Here is a 19,441-nt window from a genome sequence, read left to right on the forward strand (position 1 = left end):
CAATTTTGCCTCACGTTATAAGAAAATATAATTGTGTGCATAGGGAAAGTGGGAGGGAGAGCGTATCATCAGAAAATTTGATAGGCATTGAATGTCTGCCCAGTTCAAACTGCTACTGAATTGTTATTGTGACAAAATAATTCTTGGTCAGTGGCAAGCACATTTGACACACTCGTGTTCCCCAGTGTACTTCAAGATCATCAAATCTGGAAATCGTAATTAAACTTTATGGTAACATCTATTACCTAAGTAACAAAATTGTAAATAAAACCATCACAATAGCTCATTCAAAGATGAGACTGACATTTGGAAATGTTAGCAATTACAATATATGAGAAATACAACATACAAAAAATAAAAGCTTTAATGAACTCTAAATGGTATAATCAGACTTCATATGACTAAGCTAATACAAAGATGTTTGGTATAAAGAAGTTGCAACAAATGCAGATTAATATAGAGGTGAACTGTCACAGGTCTCATATTATTTGCTCTATTTCTAGTTTTAATAATGAGACATGAGTGTATTACAATATTCATTGCCCTGGTGGCAACATGTTAAAAATTTAAAGCTATCGGAGAAATGAATATCTGAAGATGCTCTCTCCTGATGAGGAAATGTAATAATAAAGCAAAAGTAAAATACAGCCTGTGACAGTTTACCTGCACATTAATTCCTAACGGTCAATGTGACCCCTTTCATGTGATGCCTATGTTTACTAAGCATTCAAATTAACTAAAGTTCATCTTTTTCTGATTTCTCAGTCTCATCTAATTCATTATTTTCTTCTTTCTTTTGTGGTTTCAGTGTTTGATTTAGGCATGAATCATCATTGCCTTTCAAAGCACGTTGTGAGCACAGAAATGTTTTTAGAGAGATATCTCCCTGGCGCCGCCAGTACCAATCTTCAATATCGGACTCATAATCTTCCAATAATGTCTCACACTGAAAGAAAGAATCATAAAATAATCACTGTAATATATTGTTAATTATCTGTATGCAAAATACTTCACATAACAACTGGATCAATGAAATCACTCAAAAGTCATACACTAACCAGAAGTGGCAAATCCAAACCATCTAACTTTATATGTAATTTATGATCAGATTTCAGTTCTCTTAAACAGGAAAGTAATAAGTGTAATGGAAAACCAGCCAAAGTTGCAAATTTTACTGTTTTATTTGCTTGGTGACTAGTGCCAGGCCAGGACCCATTTTCAAATCATCCAGATATATATACTATCTTGACATGGCTTTTATATATTTGGAACTGCCATTTCGACTATCTAGATGATTTGAAAATGGGTCCCAGCCCGAAACTAGTCATCAAATAAACAAAATACGTGAATTTGCAACTTTGCCTGGTTACCATAGTACTGATTAACAGAAGTTGCTGCCCTGCAATTACACACACAAAATATCAGAGTAAAATAGTAATTTAAAATGATACATAAAATTTGTCTCTGCTAGCAGCATTCTTATTGTTTGTTTCTCGACTTTCGTAGCTCTTAATATGCCATCTTTGCTTAATTCAGTTCATAGAAATGATATTTTCCATAAATATGAATGAAAATTCAACATGTGATCACTGAGAGGTATTTACATTTATACTAATGTTCACCCCCCCCCCCCCCCCCATGAACCATGGACCTTGCCATTGGTGGGAAGGCTTGCGTGCATCAACGATACAGATAGCCGTATCGTAGGTGCAACCACAATGGAGGGTTATCTGTTGAGAGGCCAGACAAACATGTGGTTCCTGAAGAGGGGCAGCAGCCTTTTCAGTAGTTGCAGGGGCAACAGTCTGGATGATTGACTGACCTGTCCTTGTAACACTAACCAAAACGGCCTTGCTGTTGTGGTACTGCGAACGGCTGAAAGCAAGGGGAAACTACGGCCGTAATTTTTCACGAGGGCATGCAGCTTTACTGTATGATTAAATGATGATGGTGTCCTCTTGGGTAAAATATTCCGGAGGTAAAATAGTCCCCCATTCAGATCTACGGGTGGGGACTCAAGACGACGACGTTATCAAGAGAAAGAAAACTGGCGTTCTACGGATCGGAGCGTGGAATGTCAGATCCCTTAATTGGGCAGGTAGGTTAGAAAATTTAAAAAGGGAAATGGATAGGTTAAAGTTAGATATAGTGGGAATTAGCGAAGTTCGGTGGCAGGAGGAACAAGACTTTTGGTCAGGCGAATACAGGATCATAAATACAAAATCAAATAGGGGTAATGGAGGAGTAGGTTTAATAATGAATTAAAAAATAGGAGTGCAGGTAAGCTACTACAATCAACATAGTGAACGCATTATTGTGGCCAAGATAGATACGAAGCCCACGCCTACCACAGTAGTACAAGTTTACATGCCAACAAGCTATGCAGATGACAAAGAAATTGAAGAAATGTATGATGAAATAAAAGAAATTATTCAGATAGTGAAGGGAGATGAAAATTTAACAGTCATGGGTGACCGGAATTCGTCAGTAGGAAAAGGAAGAGAAGGAAATGTAGTAGGTGAATATGGATTGGGGGTAAGAAATGAAAGAGGAAGCCACCTGGTAGAATTTTGCACACAGCACAACTTAATCATAGCTAACACTTGGTTCAAGAATCATAAAAGAAGGTTGTATACATGGAAGACGCTTTGAGATACTGACAGGTTTCAGATAGATTATATAATGGTAATACAGAGATTTAGGAACCAGGTTTTAAATTGTAATACATTTCCAGGGGCAGATGTGGACTCTGATCACAATCTATTGGTTATGAACAGTAGATTAAAACTGAAGAAACTGCAAAAAGGTGGGAATTTTAAGGAGATGGTACCTGGATAAACTGAAAGAACCAGAGATTGTACAGATTTTCAGTGAGAACATAAGGGAACAATTGACAGGAATGAGGGAAAGAAATACAGTAGAAGAAGAATGGGTAGCTTTGAGGGATGAAGTAGTGAAGGCAGCAGAGGATCAAGAAGGTAAAGAGACGAGGGCTAGTAGAAATCCTTGGGTAACAGAAGAGATACTGAATTTAATTGATGAAAGCGGAAAATACAAAAATGCAGTAAGTGAAGCAGCCAAAAAGGAATACAAACGTCTCAAAAAATGAGATCAACAGGAAGTGCAAAATTACTAAGCAGGAATGGCTAGAGGACATATGTAAGGATGTAGAGGCTTATATCACTAGGGGTAAGATAGGTACTGCCTATAGGAAAATTAAAAAGACCTTTGGAGAAAAGAGAACCACTTGTATGAATATCAAGAGCTCAGATGGAAACCCAGTTATAAGCAAAGAAGGGAAAGCAGAAAGGAGGAAGGAGTATATAGAGGGTCTATACAGGGGCGATGTACTTGAGGACAATATTATGGAAGTGGAAGAGGATGTAGATGAAGATGAAATGGGAGATATGATACTGCATGAAGAGTTTGACAGAGCACTGAAAGACCTGAGTCGAAACAAGGCCCCGGGAGTAGACAACATTCCATTAGATCTACTGACAGCCTTGGGAGAGCCAGGCCTAACAAAACTCTACCATCTGGTGGGCAAGATGTATGAGACAGGCGAAATACCCTCAGACTTCAAGAAGAATATAATAATTCCAATCCCAAAGAAAGCAGGTGTTGACAGATGTGAAAATTACCGAAATATCAGTTTAATAAGTCACGGCTGCAAAATACTAACGCAAATTCTTTACAGACGAATGGAAATACTAGTAGAAGCCGACCTCGGGGAAGATCAGTTTGGATTCCGTAGAAATATCGGAACACATGAGGCAATACTGACCCTACGACTTATCTTAGAAGAAAGATTAAGGAAAGGCAAACCTACGTTTCTAGCATTTGTAGACGTAGAGAAAGCTTTTGACAATGTTGACTGGAATACTCTCTTTCAAATTCTGAAGGTGGCAGGGGTAAAATACAGGGAGCAAAAAGCTATTTACAATTTGTACAGAAAGCAGACGGCAGTTATAAGAGTCGAGGGACATGAAAGGGAAGCAGTGGTTGGGAAAGGAGTGAGACAGGGTTGTAGCCTCTCCCTGGTGTCATTCAATCTATATTGAGCAAGCAGTGAAGGAAACAAAAGAAAAATTTGGAGTAGGTATTAAAATCCATGGAGAAGAAATAAAAACTTTGAGGTTCACCAATGACATTGTAATTCTGTCAGAGACAGCAAAGGACTTGGAAGAGCAGTTGAACGGAATGGACAGTGTCTTGAGGAGGGTATAAGATGAACAACACCAAAAGCAAAACGAGGATAATGGAATGTAGTCGAATTAAATTGGGTGATGCTGAGGGAATTAGATTAGGAAATGAGACACTTAAAGTAGTAAAGGAGTTTTGCTATTTGGGGAGCAAAATCACTGATGATGGTCGAAGTAGAGAGGATATAAAATGCAGACTGGCAATGGCAAGGAAAGCATTTATGAAGAAGAGAAATTTGTTAACATCGAGTACATATTTAAGTGTCAGGAAATCGTTTCTGAAAGTATTTGTATGGAGTGTAGCCATGTATGGAAGTGAAACGTGGACGATAAATAGTTTGGACAGGAAGAGAATAGAAGCTTTCGAAATGTGGTGCTACAGAAGAATGCTGAAGATTAGATGGGCAGATCAAATAACTAATGAGGAGGTGCTGAATAGAATTGGGGAGAAGAGGAATTTATGGTACAACCTGACTAAAAGAAGGGACCGGTTAGTAGGAAATATTCTGAGGCATCAACGGATCACCAATTTGGTACTGGAGGGCAGCGTGGAGGGTAAAAATCGTAGAGGGAGGCCAAGAGATGAACACACTAAGCAGATTCAGAAGGATGTAGGCTGCAGTAGGTACTGGGAGATGAAGAAGCTTGCACAGGGTAGAGTAGCATGGAGAGCTGCATCAAACCAGTCTCAGGACTGAAGACCACAACAACAACAACTAATGTTCACCAATGCAACCACACAACGTCGAGATCTGTATTAAAATAGGTTTGTTTTCCCTTTGTCTACCAGATAATGCAAGTTGTCCACATATGGTTGCATCTATGGATCATCTCTACCTTACCGTCTGAAATACATTTTCCTGATTATGGAGGTATAATCCCCCAAAACGCATAGTGGAAAGAACAAAATATGTGACATGCAGCAGTAATATTTTTTGTCAATTGATATTCATAATGGTCAAGTATAACCTAAAATATTTATATTTAAGGGGTTTCCACAGTACACTCGCTTTTAAGAGGAGAAAAGGTAGCGAACAGTTTGTATAGGGTGGTCAAAAGTGTCAACTGGGAGTGTGTTCAATTACTGCTTTAAATCATCTCCTAGAGTTAAGAGATCTTTGAGATTTGCAAAAACTCTCTGACACATGGAAATAATGTGGTAGGACAACTCAGAAATACATGGCACACCAGCAAGAAACGCTGTGGGCAGGGGTCTTGAGTAGTTGTTTTGTTTTGGACAAATGCTGTGAGCAAACAAGTCACATGGATGCAAGATGGCATAGTCAATACATTTGGATAACAGTATGCTGTATGGTTCACTGACAGATTACAGTACTGCTACAGTAAGTCTGAAATGGATTGCGAATTGACTGTTGCCTGTAACATTTTATCAAAGGTGCCAAGAAGATTCTGAGAGATATTTATTTATTATTTATGGAACTATGCTAACCAAAGCAACTTGATAATGGAATGAGTAAGTACATAGTTCATAAAATGCCGATAAAGAAATTTTATAAATAAAATCTCTAATTACAAAGGGAAAAAAGCCCTGATGACTCACTGACAGACTGACTCACTCTCCATTGCCAGCCCAAACTGCTAAGGATAGAAACTTGAAAGTTGGGGAGGATGTTCATCTCATACTGTAGGCATCATTTAAGAAGGGATTTCTCAAAATTACACCCCAAGGAGGTGCAAGAGCGGATGAGAGGTTGTTTACAAATATGGTACTATTAAGAAAATTTTGAAGCTAGAACTGTGAAAAATGATATTTGGTTTCTCAGTCAGAATAAAGAAATACATGTTTCAACATTCTTGGAAATTTAACCAACAAAGAGGTGAAATTCGAGATGAACTGTTTTATGAAAATATTTCATTACGAAAGCATTTTTAAGGCTAAATCTATGGTACTTGCCTTCTTGGTTAGAAATAAAAACTACATGTTTCAGTGTTTTTAGAAATTCAAACTAGAAGTGGTTGAAATAAGGCATGAGTTTTTTGAGGAAATATTTCATTATGAAAACATTTTTGAAATTAAATCACTGGAAATTTGTATTTGGATTCTTGGTTAGAAATGAAAAAATAAGTATTTCCTGTAAATTCAACCCCTAAGCGGGTGAAGTAGGGGATGATATTTATGAAAATATATTGTCATATTAAACTGGTATCTGACTTCTAAAGAAATATGTATGAAAATAGTGCCTCAAGAACCCTAAAGGCAGGATTAAGTCCTCTGACTACAGCTGTAAGAATCACTTTTAGGTCGAAAGTACATTCAGAAAAGACCATGCTTCTATGACCTTATTTAGTGTGAAAAGTTTAGATGATGTTGCAATTCGTGAACAACATAAAAATTTGATTGAAGGACCACCAAAAGAATCTGTGCATACCTAACAGTTTACATGAACAAAGCAGTGTATGCTAAGCTAGTAATTAACCAAACAGAAAAAAGAGAGTATACAAATATATGACACACTCTGTGAAAAAAGTTTTTAACTACTGCAAGGACATCTTGCAGAGAATGATTGAGTGCACCTTTCAACTTTGATTTGAATACTTGTGGTTTATCACTCAATTTTTTCAGTTCTGCTGGAATCTATTGACTGAAACCAGCTGAATCTTGTACGCCTTTCTGTACAGTGCTTAAGGAAATGTTATCCAAGTGTGTATCATCATCTGTGTTCAGTTCACTAAATGAATAGTGTAGTTTCCTCTGAATGAGTCAATAATGTTAACAACAAATCTCATAATGGAATGTGTGTGTGAAACGGCACAGCTAGATTCCGAGATGCCTGAACAATAGCCTGCAAGAAATTCACAAAAATTATGAATTAGTATAGACAATGTTCATCACAAGACTACAACCTGGCACCATGTTATTATCTTGCCTTAAATGCCCAAAATTTTAATGGCACCTACCCTCAACTGACATCTAGCAAGAGCCTCTGGATCACACATTTCCCATGAGACATTGTATCACTGACATTGAGAGGTGGTGCTACTACTGCTATGTTGGGGCTCATAGCCTTCCAGTATATAAAAAAAGCTGCACCACAAGTGGCCTATGGCAAAATTCACAGGGGCTCTAATGGTGAACAACACCACTGCAGTTCCCATCGCATGCCTCGCCAGCAGGCGGCATTGCATGCCTCGCCAGCAGGCGGCATTGCTCCATGAAGGTGCAGTCAGCATGGGCCTACCTGCTTCCATAGGATCACGTGCTCAAAAACATGTCTCATGGTATACTGGTGCTTAAAGATGATATTCAGCTATACCTAGCCAGATTTCCACAGATGAGCTCTCTGGGCTTTACACAGCTGCTGCCGGAGTTCCTCAATTAGAATCTCTCCCTGAATCATCCCACAACCTGCCACCTGACACCAGTCTACCAGCCTGGGATATTTGCCTCCGACTCTACATTGAGCCGCCAGCAATCATCTTTGAGCTATACCAAGACCTGACCGCTACAGTGCAGAACTCCGGGATATTCGTAGTTTTGAACGACAAAGTGTTTGTGTGTAATTAGAGACAGACAGTTCCTCTTGAACCAGTACTTTGCCTCTAGTAACTATGGCTCAGTTTTCTGCATCTGACAGTTCACCAAACCTATCACTCACATCAAAGACAGAGACTTAACTGAACTATTTGTGTTGTGTAATTATGCTCCAAAGGAGGAGAGTTGAAGATTTATGTTTGTCTCATTCCTTTACACTGTCTACCTTTGCTTTAGTTTCACTCTGTCAGGCCAGCACAGGCCACTTCAGCTATTAAGCTCAGTGAACCACCAGACATATGCCCTTTACTCGAAACCAACATGGGTCTTGACAAACAATGTCTTACTCAGTGCCTGTGGACTTGGGAACAATGGAGTTGCAGTTTAACTTGTTGAGTTAATCTCATCATCAAATTATTTGCTGTGTCCATAGGAAAGGTTATAACCCATCCAATACTGTAGGAAGAGCAATATGACAGCCCTAGTGTTCTCTGCGGTGGCATAATTTTAGGAGTATGTATGACTTTACAAGCATTTTCTGATACTAGATTCATGTGGTAGATAATAATGCCTGCCTACACAGATCTGGCCTGGTGGATACTTGAACATCGGTATTGTAATTGTAAACTGCAGATTTCTCGACTTGCGCCATAGGGTGGTGGGGTTTCGGGTTCCGCCACATAGGTCAGGAGTCCACTACACCCAGCAGGTGGCTACATGGGTAGCAGGGGTTGTGTGGCGTGGACTGGGCGGTTTTTTAGGTTACATGGCCTCGGGCAAGTACAGTAAGGGCAACAGCCTCAAAGGGTGCGGGGCAAAGTCAGGACATGCCGGGACCAAGCAGCAATCGGTATTGTAATTGTAAACTGTCGAAGCTGCGTTGGTAAAGTACCAGAACTTCAAGCGCTGATAGAAAGCACTGAAGCTGAAATTGTTACAGGTACGGAAAGCTGGCTGAAGCCAGAGATAAATTCTGCCGAAATTTTTACAAAGGCACAGATGGTGTTTAGAAAGGATATATTGCATGCAACCAGTGGTGGCGTGTTTGTCGCTGTTAGTAGAAGTTTATCCTGTAGTGAAATAGAAGTGGATAGTTCCTGTGAATTATTATGGGTGGAGGTTATACTCAACAACCGAGCTAGGTTAATAATTGGCTCCTTTTACCGACCTCCCGACTCAGCAGCATTAGTGGCAGAACAACTGAGAGAAAATCTGGAACACATTTCACATAAATTTCCTCAGCATGTTATAGTCTTAGGTGGAGATTTCAATTTACCAGATATAGACTGGGACACTCAGATGTTTAGGGCAAGTGGTAGGGACAGAGCATCAAGTGACATTATACTGAGTGCACTATCCAAAAATTACCTTGAGCAATTAAAGAGAGAACTGACTCGTGGAGATAACATCTTGGACCTACTGATAACAAACAGACCTGAACTTTTCGACTCTGTAAGCGCAGAACAGGGAATCAGTGATCATAAGGCCGTTGCAACAAACCTGAATATGTAAGTAAATAGGAATATAAAAAAAGGGAGGAAGGTTTAACAAGAGTAATAGGAGGCAGATTTCAGACTACCTAACAGATTAAAACGAAAATTTCTGTTCTGACACTGACAATGTTGAGTGTTTATGGAAAAAGTTCAAGGCAATCGTAAAATGCGTTTTAGACAGGTACGTGCCGAGTAAAACTGTGAGGGACGGGAAAAACCCACTGTGGTTCAACAACAAAGTTAGGGAACTGCTGCGAAAGCAAAGAGAGCTTTACTGCATGTTTAAATGCAGCCAAAATCTCTCAACAAACAGAAGCTAAACAATGTCAAAGTTAGCATAAGGAGGGCTATGCATGAAGTGTTCACTGAATTCGAAAGTAAAATTCTATGTACCGAATTGACAGAAAATCCTAGGAAGTTCTGGTCTTACGTTAAATCAGTAAGTGGATCGAAACAGCATATCCAGACACTCTGGGATGATGATGGAATTAAAACAGAGGATGACACGCGTAAATCTGAAATAACAAACACCTTTTTCCAAAGCTGTTTCACAGAGGAAGACCGCACTGCAGTCCTTCTCTAAATCCTCACATGAACGAAACAATGGCTGACATCGAAATAAGCATCCAAGGAATAGAAAAGCAACTGAAATCACTCAACAGAGGTAAGTCCACTGGACCTGATGGTATACCAATTCGATTCTACACAGAGTACACGAAAGAAATTGCCCCCCCCCCCCCCCCCCTGCCCCGCTTCTAACAGCCATGTACCGCAAGTCTCTAGAGGAAAAGAAGGTTCCAAATGATTGGAAAAGAACACAGGTAGTCCCAGTTTTCAAGAAGGGTCGTTGAGCAGATGTGCAAAACTATAGGCCTATATCTCTGGCATCAATCTGTTGTAGAATTTTAGAACATGTTTTTTGCTCGCGTATCATGTCATTTCTGGAAACCCAGTATCTACTCTATAGGAATCAACATGGATTCCAGAAACAGCGATCGTGTGAGACCCAACTCGCTTTATTTGTTCATGAGACCCAGAAAATATTAGATACAGGCTCCCAGGTAGATGCCATTTTCCTTGACTTCCGGAAGGCGTTCGATACAGTTCCGCACTGTCGCCTGATAAACAAAGTAAGAGCCTACGGAATATCAGACCAGCTGTGTGGCTGGATTAAAGAGTTTTTAGCAAACAGGACACACAGCATGTTGTTCTCAATGGAGAGACGTCTACAGACGTTAAACTAACCTCTGGCGTGCCACCGGGGAGTGTTATGGGACCATTGCTTTTCACAATATATATAAATGACCTAGTAGATAGTGTCGGAAGTTCCATGCGGCTTTTCGCGGATGATGCTGTAGTATACAGAGAAGTTGCAGCATTAGAAAATTGTAGTGAAATGCAGGAAGATCTGCAGCAGATAGGCACTTGGTGCAGGGAGTGGCAACTGACCCTTAACACAGACAAATGTAATGTACTGCGAATACATAGAAGGAACGATCCTTTATTGTATGATTATATGATAGCGGAACAAACACTGGTAGCAGTTACTTCTGTAAAATATCTGAGAGTATGTGTACGGACCGATTTGAAGTGGAACGATCAAATAAAATTAATTGTTGGTAAGGTGGGTGCCAGGTTGAGATTCATTGGGAGAGTCCTTAGAAAATGTAGTCCATCAACAAAGGAGGTGGCTTACAAAACACTCGTTCGACCTATACTTGAGTATTGCTCATCAGTGTGGGATCCGTACCATCCCAGATTGACAGAGGAGATAGAGAAGATCCAAAGAAGAGCGGCGTGTTTCGTCACAGGGTTATTTGGTAAGCGTGATAGCGTTACAGAGATGTTTAGCAAATTCAAGTGGCAGACTCTGCAAGAGAGGCGCTCTGCATTGCGGTGTGGCTTGCTGTGCAGGTTTCGAGAGGGTGCGTTTCTGGATGAGGTTTCGAATATATTGCTTCCCCCTACTTACACCTCCCGAGGAGATCACGAATGTAAAATTAGAGAGATTCGAGCGCGCACGGAGACTTCTGGCAATCTTTCTTCCCACGAACCATACGCGACTGGAACAGGAAAAGGAGGTAATGACAGTGGCACGTAAAGTGCCCTCTGCCACACACTATTGGGTGGCTTGCGGAGTATAAATGTAGATGTAGAATGTAGATGTAAATCATATATTTAGCTTGTTTTCAAAACTTAAATTCAACAGAAATACACTGAATATCTGAGACTGAAAGATTGCAATTTTAACATAACCAACTCAAGACAACTGCTGACGTCCATAGCCTTTTATGCAATAATGCGAGGAATTACAAGCCACACTGAATAGGCCTGATCCACAGCAGGAAGAGATGCGCAACCACTACTGCCCCCATGAGAATGTACCCCGTATTGACTTATGTTGTCAGCAGTGTCACCACACAGCCTTATACATAATTATCTTCTATCAGTGTAGTAAGGAAATTTCTAGCAGAATGTAAATAATTCAGAAGTAAAGAAGCACCCCCCTCCCCACCCCCCAACACACACCTGTACAATCGCGCAATGCCGGCTGGGCACACAATGCCAAGATTGCAAACTGGAAGGTGGACAGGAGTGGTGTGGGGTCTTCATCAGATGTGGTGGGTAGAGGGAGAAAGAGGCAGGAACAGAAGGAGGGTTGGGATCAGGTAGCTGAGGCTCAGAAGGAGACAGGAGCGCAGGATAGGAATTTGAAATAGAGAGGCAGATAGATGCATAGGCTAGGAAATTATGAGACAGCAAAAGTTACTTGTCCCCAACCCTCCTCCTGCTTCCTGCCTATTTCTCTCTCTACCTGCCCCACCCTTTTGACTCCAGCAATAAAGCAAGTAATGTGTACCATAAACTTATGACTAGTGACAGGAAAAAGTCATTTTATTTTATTGCCATTTTTGGTGCTATTTTCTCAATGTGTGTTAATAAATTTGTAATTTTTTTGTCTTACTTAATTGTTTTCAGAGCTATGTAATCAATAAAAATATACCTTTCGAGTAGATCATATTTGTTCGACATTAAATACCAAATTTATTTCAATTTTTGAACAGAAAAAGAAATTTTCCCATGGATATTTACAGTCATTTTTGTGTTATTTCACTGTAACTCAGTACTTTGTTAAGAATGAAGATGTACCTGTCAATTATATTGTTATTTATTACACACTAGACATCAAATTTATTTACATTATTGTACAGGAAGGTACATGCTTATAGTAAACCAATAGAGTTCCTCAAAGAAAAATTAACACTTAACTGTACATCAAGGAAACTTTTTCACATGAAATTATTGTCATTAGTTCTAAGTTCTCTTCTGAGACATTTTACCGCCAGTCTGTTTGTATCTCATTATATTGTGAAAATAACCACTCCGAGTCTGTTTTTGAACACTGAACCCAGTGCACCTGCAGCAAATTTTGGCTGTCAAGTTTAGTCACCTGCAGGCATTTGGCAATGTCCACAGTTCCTGCTGAAAGCTGCTGTTCAACTACATTCTGCACATATTTGTATCCCTTCAGAATATCTAGCTTGCTAAGAGATGCTGTGGCAGGTAGACATGGAAGACTCTTTGCCCTGTCAGCATTAACAAGTTTGTGATTACTGTCCTAGGGTTGAAAAAACAGAATCCTACAACTGAGAACCTAGACTTACATGGATTTGTAGCCAAGAACATCATCAACTTTGTTTGATGATGCAATCAGGAACATTTAAGCGTTTCTCTCATCTCCACCTGAAAGGATATGCCTCTTCACTTTAGTCAGAAGCTTGCCGATTTTCTCACCAAAAATTCCATCTGCCACAATAGCAATGCCATTTTCCAGCTGTTTAACTGAGTATAATTCATTCGAGATAGGATGATTTGAAGACTAAGTGCACCTTGATGTTTATCAAATAATTTGCATGTCCTTAATGAACACAGCCTCCAGAATAATTGAACTTGCATTATCATTATACAATAAATTAACATAATCAATTTTTGCTTATCATCAATGCAGAAGAATTCCACCATGTCTTCAAAATATTCTGCTACATAAGTGGCTGTGGAAAGCCAAGATTTCCAACACCAGAAGAGGAAATGCCTTTGTGTCACTTTTCTTCTCTGTTAAAAACTGTAGATATAAATGTTTTCTATTTCTGGTATGCAGGAAAGCATTCTTTAACTTAGTTATAGTTGAGTTCAATTACAAAAGTTTCTCCAAACATTTGTGACCAGATTCAGCTTGTGCGCCCAACACTGAACATGGCATAAATGGTCTCCTAAAATTGTTTCCAATGAATTAACACATTTATTCATATAACTAGCACTGTCAGTTACAACAGCTTTAACATTCTCATATTGAATATTACATTCTTGCAAAACACTCAATATTGAACAATCACAATGAGTAGATTTTACTGTCAAGAACTTGCACAGTCACAACAAAAAGTTTCTGTTAGTTCCATGCCTCAACAGTCTTTACTATCACAGCAAAAACACAACAAACTCTTGTCAGTAGTCTTGTCTGACAACACTACAACATCCTTCCTAGCTAGCTGCTGCATCATGTTATCCTTTCATTGGTTTTGTGTTGAAGGTACAACAGTTTCCCCTCATCATCTTGATGCATGGAATGTCACCAGCATCTTAAACAAAATTAACCTCACTGTTAGCATTAGATTTAAAAATAATTTAATTTAATTCCTTGCTAACATTTGTTACTTTAATAAATATACAGTGGCAAGCTGAAAACTACAATTTGATCATCATACTGCTTCATATCAGTGGCCACATCTTACCTCCTATGAATTCTTTCATCCACTGCCGAAAATCTTCATCTTCCAATTTGTGAAGTGGAACTTCACTTTGAAAAACTTTTGACAGTTCTTTGAGTCAGATATTAATAGTTGTTTTTCTTTTTCTTAGGTACTTCAAAGCTGCCACTAATCGAAGCTTGCCACTTTATCTGCACACTGGAATTCTTGAATCTATTCCCTTTGTGATTCTCAAGCTGCATATGTTTCAATACAATACCTTTTCTGTACCACGATATCTTGCTGTTGCACAATATTGTAGATTTATCGGAAGCATACAGACCATCAGCTACAAACTCTTTTGTTGGCAGTAACTGCAGGCTTTGGCATTTTTTACAGTTACAAAAACTGCTTCTGTGAATGAGATCAAAGTAAACAGCAAGGAAGCACAAGAAAACGTGGACACTGATGTGATGTCCAGCTAAAGATGTGGAACACAGCAACCACTCTGCAAAACCAAAGATCTTGCAGTAAGATGGAATTTTGACTCACTCAATTCAGTTGTAAATAATTCACTTTCAACACAGAAACTCTTTCAACTATGTCAGATGGCAATGTACACACAGTCCAGTCGTTATTAAGTAACATTTTCGTTGGTTAATATATGCAATACAACCTGAGTTTACAACATGATAGGAATGGAGTATTTCATGCTCCAGGTAATGTCAAAGAGGTATACTCTATCTCTTTGGTCTTGCATCACACACTTTCAGTGCATTGTAGGAATCAATTTTTTCACAAGAAATAATCATTTTGAAGGTGAAATGCAAATGTCTACCTTAAGATCCAATTTTAATGTTAAGTAACTATTAGTTATCAATATTAATAAACTGCTGCCCTAAGATTTATGACATTTTTAATACACGAATTGGAAAAACGCCAAATTTTGCCACAGTTTGTTAAAAATAGCCAATTTCATGATATGTTGCTAAGAACTGCCAATTTTGCATTAATGTAACCCAAAATTTTTCTATCCTTACTTATGTCAATATTAACAGTTTACAAGTGTAACATATGTGCATTAACACTTGTGACACAAAGAACATGTATTTTTACTCACCTGAATTTTCAAGTTCGTAATTTCAACAGAAGGCTTATCCCACAACTCATATGGTATACCTAATTCCACTTTCACTCCTTTGTTTCTGAAATGAAGATGAGAAGCATCTCAATATGATTCCACAAGACTACATAGGACATATATAAATACTATACTATAAATAGTGATGAAAATCAATTTTACATGGTGTCTGTAGTCTCTCCAGAACTGCTGCCTGCACCATTAACCAAATGATTATATTCTGCCCAAATATGTAAAAAGGGGCATTATGTCCAAAAATGATAACAACACATACTAACCACACAATATACCTGTTAACACACACACACACACACACACTGCGAGAGCGAGAGAGAGAGAGGGGGGGGGGGGGGTTAGAAGGGTTTCTTACTGTACAATATCAAGCATGTCTTACACTATCTGTTCAGTAATGACTGTTGATTGGTTGGTTTGTGGGATTGAAGGGACCAGACTACTAGGGCCATTGGTCCCTTTTTCCATGAACTTCAAACATCCACAAAGAATAAGAACAAACAATGGAGATGACAAGAGACAACACAGGACAAGAAAGACACAGACAGAGACCAGAAAAAAGGAATTAAAATCACAATGAGTGTGACGGTCGTTGGCTGACCATAGAAACAAAAAAGGAAAAGCCAAAACGCACTAAAAACCCCAGTCTAAAATCATAGGCCAAAGGCCAGGCTCAACACAAAAAAGGACAAACACTTAACTCAAGCGATAAAAACCCCCTGCATGAATAAAACTCAAAACTAAATCTGCCATCACAACATCATCTGATAAAAGTGCAGGAGTTAAAAACGGGCAGTCCAACAAGATGTGGACCACCATTAAAGCTGACCCGCAGCGACAAAGGTGGGTCCTCGCGGTGCAATAAATAGCTGTGTGTTATCCAGGTGTGGTCAATACACAGCTGGCAGAGGAAAACAGAGTCCTTGCGAGAGACCCGCAAGGAGGAATGCCACACACTGGTAGCCTCTTTGATGGCCCGAAGTTTGTTGGGTGAAGAAAGGGTGCGCCATTCTTCACCCCAGGTGCGAAGTACCTTCTGCCGCAAAACTGACCAGAGGTCACTCTCCAAAAGGCCAAACTCCAAGGCTGGTGCACCGACAGCCTGTTTGGCCAGCGTGTCAACACGTTCATTTCCTGGGATGTCAACATGACCCGGGGTCCACACAAAGACCACAGAGCGGCCGCAACGGACTAAAGTACAGAGGGACTCCTGGATAGCCATCACCAGACGAGAGCGAAGGAAGCACTGCTCGATAGCTCGTAAACTGCTCAGGGAGTCACTACAGATAATGAAGGACTCACCAGAGCAGGAGCGGATATACTCTAGGCCGCAAGAGATGGCAACCAGCTCGGCAGTGAAAACACTGCAGCCAGCCGGCAATGAGTGTTATTCATAATGATCCCCTAGAGTAAGACCATAACCAACACGACCAGCAACCACTGAACAGTCAGTATAGACAACGTCAGAGCCTTGAAACGTGGCAAGGATTGAAAGAAAGTGGCAACAGAGGGCCTCAGGAGGGACTGAGTCCTTTGGGCCCTGTGCCAAATCGAGCCGAAGGCATGGGTGGGGCACACATCACGGGGGTATATGCAGAGAGCCCGGAAAAGAGGTGGAAGAGGAAAAACCTCAAGCCCAAAGAGAACAGCTCTGACGCGAACCGCGATTGTACACCCTGACCGGGGCTGCTGTTCTGGAAGATGGACGACTGACTGAGGGAACAGGAGATGATAATTGGGATGCCCAGGCAAGCTACAAACATGTGTAGCATAAGCGGCCAGTAATCGTTGGCGCCGGAACCGCAATGGAGGGACACCTGCCTCCAAAAGTATGCTGTTGAGAAGGCTTGTCCAGAAAGCTCCAGTGGCGAGTCGGATCCCGCTGTGAAGCATGGGGTCAAGCAACTGCAACGCGGAAGGTGATGCCGAACCATAAGCCAGGCTTCCATAATCTAGATGGGACTGAATTAACGCCTAGTACAGCCATAGAAGGGTAGATTGATCAGCACCCCAGCTGGTGTGACTCAAGCAACGAAGAGCGTTAAGATGCCGCCAGCACATATGTTTAAGCTGCCGAATATGAGGGAGCCAAGTCAACCGGGTATCAAAACCCAATCCCAAAAACCAATGGGTCTCCACCACAGCAAGAGGTTCGCTGTGAAGATAAAGCCGTGGCTCACGTTGAACAGTGCATCGCCGGCAGAAATGCATAACACAGGTATTGGCAGCTGAAAACTGGAAGCCATGCGCCGCAGCCCAAGATTGCGCCTTGCGGATAGTCGCTTGTAGCTGCCGTTCAGCAGCTGCAATGCCAGTGGAGCTAAAGTACAGGCAGAAGTTGTCAGCATACAAGGATGCTGAGACAGAAATTCCCACTGCCGCAGCGAGCCCATTAATTGCAATTAAAAAGAGGCAGACACTTAAGACACATCCTTGCGGTACCCCATTCTCCTCAACTCTGGAGGAACTACGTGAGGTCGCAACTTGCACGCAAAAGGAACGAAGCGACAGAAAATTTTGTATGAAAATCGGGAATGGAACCCGAAGACCCCAACCATGAAGTGTTGAGGATGTGATGTCGCCATGTCATACCGTGTGCCTTCCGCATGTCAAAAAAGACTGCGACCAGATGCTGACGGCGGGCAAAGGTTATACAGATGACAGACTCCAGGCACACCACATTATCGGCGGCACAGTGGCCCTTAGGGAACCCACCCTGAGACGCGCCACAAGGCCCCGAGACCCAAGAAGCCAACTCAACATCCGGCTCACTATGCGTTCGAGCAACTTTCAAAAAACGTTGGTGAGGCTAATGGGGTGGTAGCTGTCCACCTCCAGTGGGTTCTTGCCAGGTTTCAACATTGGGATTGCGATGATTTCCCACCATTGCGCGGGTGGTGGTGGTGGTGGTGGTTGTTGGGATGTTTAAGGGGGACTAAACAGCTAAGGTCATCAGTCCCCCATTCAAAAAAAAAAAAAAAAAAAAAAAAAAAAACAGGCGAGACATAGTCACGAAGCAGGTAAAACCCCAAGGGGAAGGAGACTCCCCCCAGGCACTAAAAGAACACAAGTGCAGCAACGAACACTACAGACAAGAAGAGTACAGACAAACACCAGACAGAAAGAAACAGAAGAAAAGAAGATGGCCGGAAACTGGTTGACTGACCGCGAGACAAAAAAAGGGAAAGAGTCAACCAGCAGACTATACACCAAAACAGCAACAAATTTGGAGAGACGCGAGGACAAAAGACACAGAATGGGAAAGGTGCAGGAACCCCCTAAATAGAACCATAAAAAGGACTACCACGGATAAAATTTAAAACATTGTCAGCCATGGAGGCATCGTCGCATAAAATCAAAGGCAAAGTGCCCGGGAGATTAAAAGACTGCCGGAGGGTGCGCAGTCGGGGACACTCCAATAAAATGTGGGCGACCGTCAGCCGGGACCCACACCGACACCGGGGGAGATCCTCCTGACGCAAAAGATGGCCGTGCGTCAGGTAGGTATGGCCGATGCGCAGCCGACACAGGACTACAGAGTCCCTGCGAGGAGCCCGCAGGGAGGAAAGCCACACATCGGTCGTCTCCTTGACAGCCCGCAGTTTATTCGGGGCTGTCATGCCACGCCACTCAGCAGCTCACATCCCAAGCACCTTACGGCGCAACACCAGCTGCTGGTCGCGAGCCGTAAGGCCGATCTCCAAAGCTGGGGCGTCGATCGCCCCTTTGGCCAGCCTGTCAACACGTTCGTTCCCCGGGATGCCAACGTGACCTGGCGTCCAAACAAAAACCACCGAACGACCAGAACGGGTAATGGTGGAAACAGACTCCCGAATAGGACACCAGAGGAGAAGAGGGATAGCAGCGGTCGATGGCCTGGAGGCTGCTCAGGGAGTCACTGCAGATGACGATGGACGAACCTGAGCAGGAACGCATATGCTCAAGAGCGCGCAATATGGCCACCAGCTCTGCAGTAAAAACACTACAGCCAGCTGGCAAGGAGCGCTGTTCAACATGGGGATCGTGAACAAAAGCGTAGGCAGTGCGACCATCAACCAGGGAACCATCAGTGTAGACAGGCTCACAGCCCGGAAATGAGGCGAGGAGCGCAAGAAAACGGCGACGGAGGGCCACGGGCGGAACCGAGTCCTTGGGTCCCTGTGCCAAGTCCAGACGGACGGCCGGCCGGGGCAAACACCAGGGAGGCGTAGGTGCACGGACCCGAAAGGGAGGCAGAAGAGGGAATGACCCCTGTTCAGACAGCAGGGACTGGACGCGGACAGCTAGGGAAAGCCCAGACCGAGGTCGCCGTTCGGGCAGATGGAGGACCGTGACAGGGAAAAGCAGGTGACGAT

General features: G+C 41.7%; 1 protein-coding gene across 1 annotated transcript in view; it reads right to left on the reverse strand.

Moving 5' to 3' along the window:
• Positions 1–345: 345 nt before the first annotated feature.
• The window catches only part of LOC126236692 (protein canopy 4), a 47,094-nt gene continuing 27,998 nt past the window's right edge, over positions 346–19,441 (reverse strand). The window contains exons 4-5 of the mRNA XM_049946186.1: positions 15,054–15,138; positions 346–946 (exon numbers count right to left, since the gene is read on the reverse strand). Coding sequence (XP_049802143.1) covers positions 737–946; positions 15,054–15,138 — 295 coding nt within the window. The 3' untranslated portion in view covers positions 346–736. The remainder of the gene's footprint in view (positions 947–15,053; positions 15,139–19,441) is intronic.

This window comes from Schistocerca nitens, chromosome 2, assembly GCF_023898315.1.
Source record: "Schistocerca nitens isolate TAMUIC-IGC-003100 chromosome 2, iqSchNite1.1, whole genome shotgun sequence".
Classification (NCBI taxonomy): domain Eukaryota; kingdom Metazoa; phylum Arthropoda; class Insecta; order Orthoptera; family Acrididae; genus Schistocerca; species Schistocerca nitens.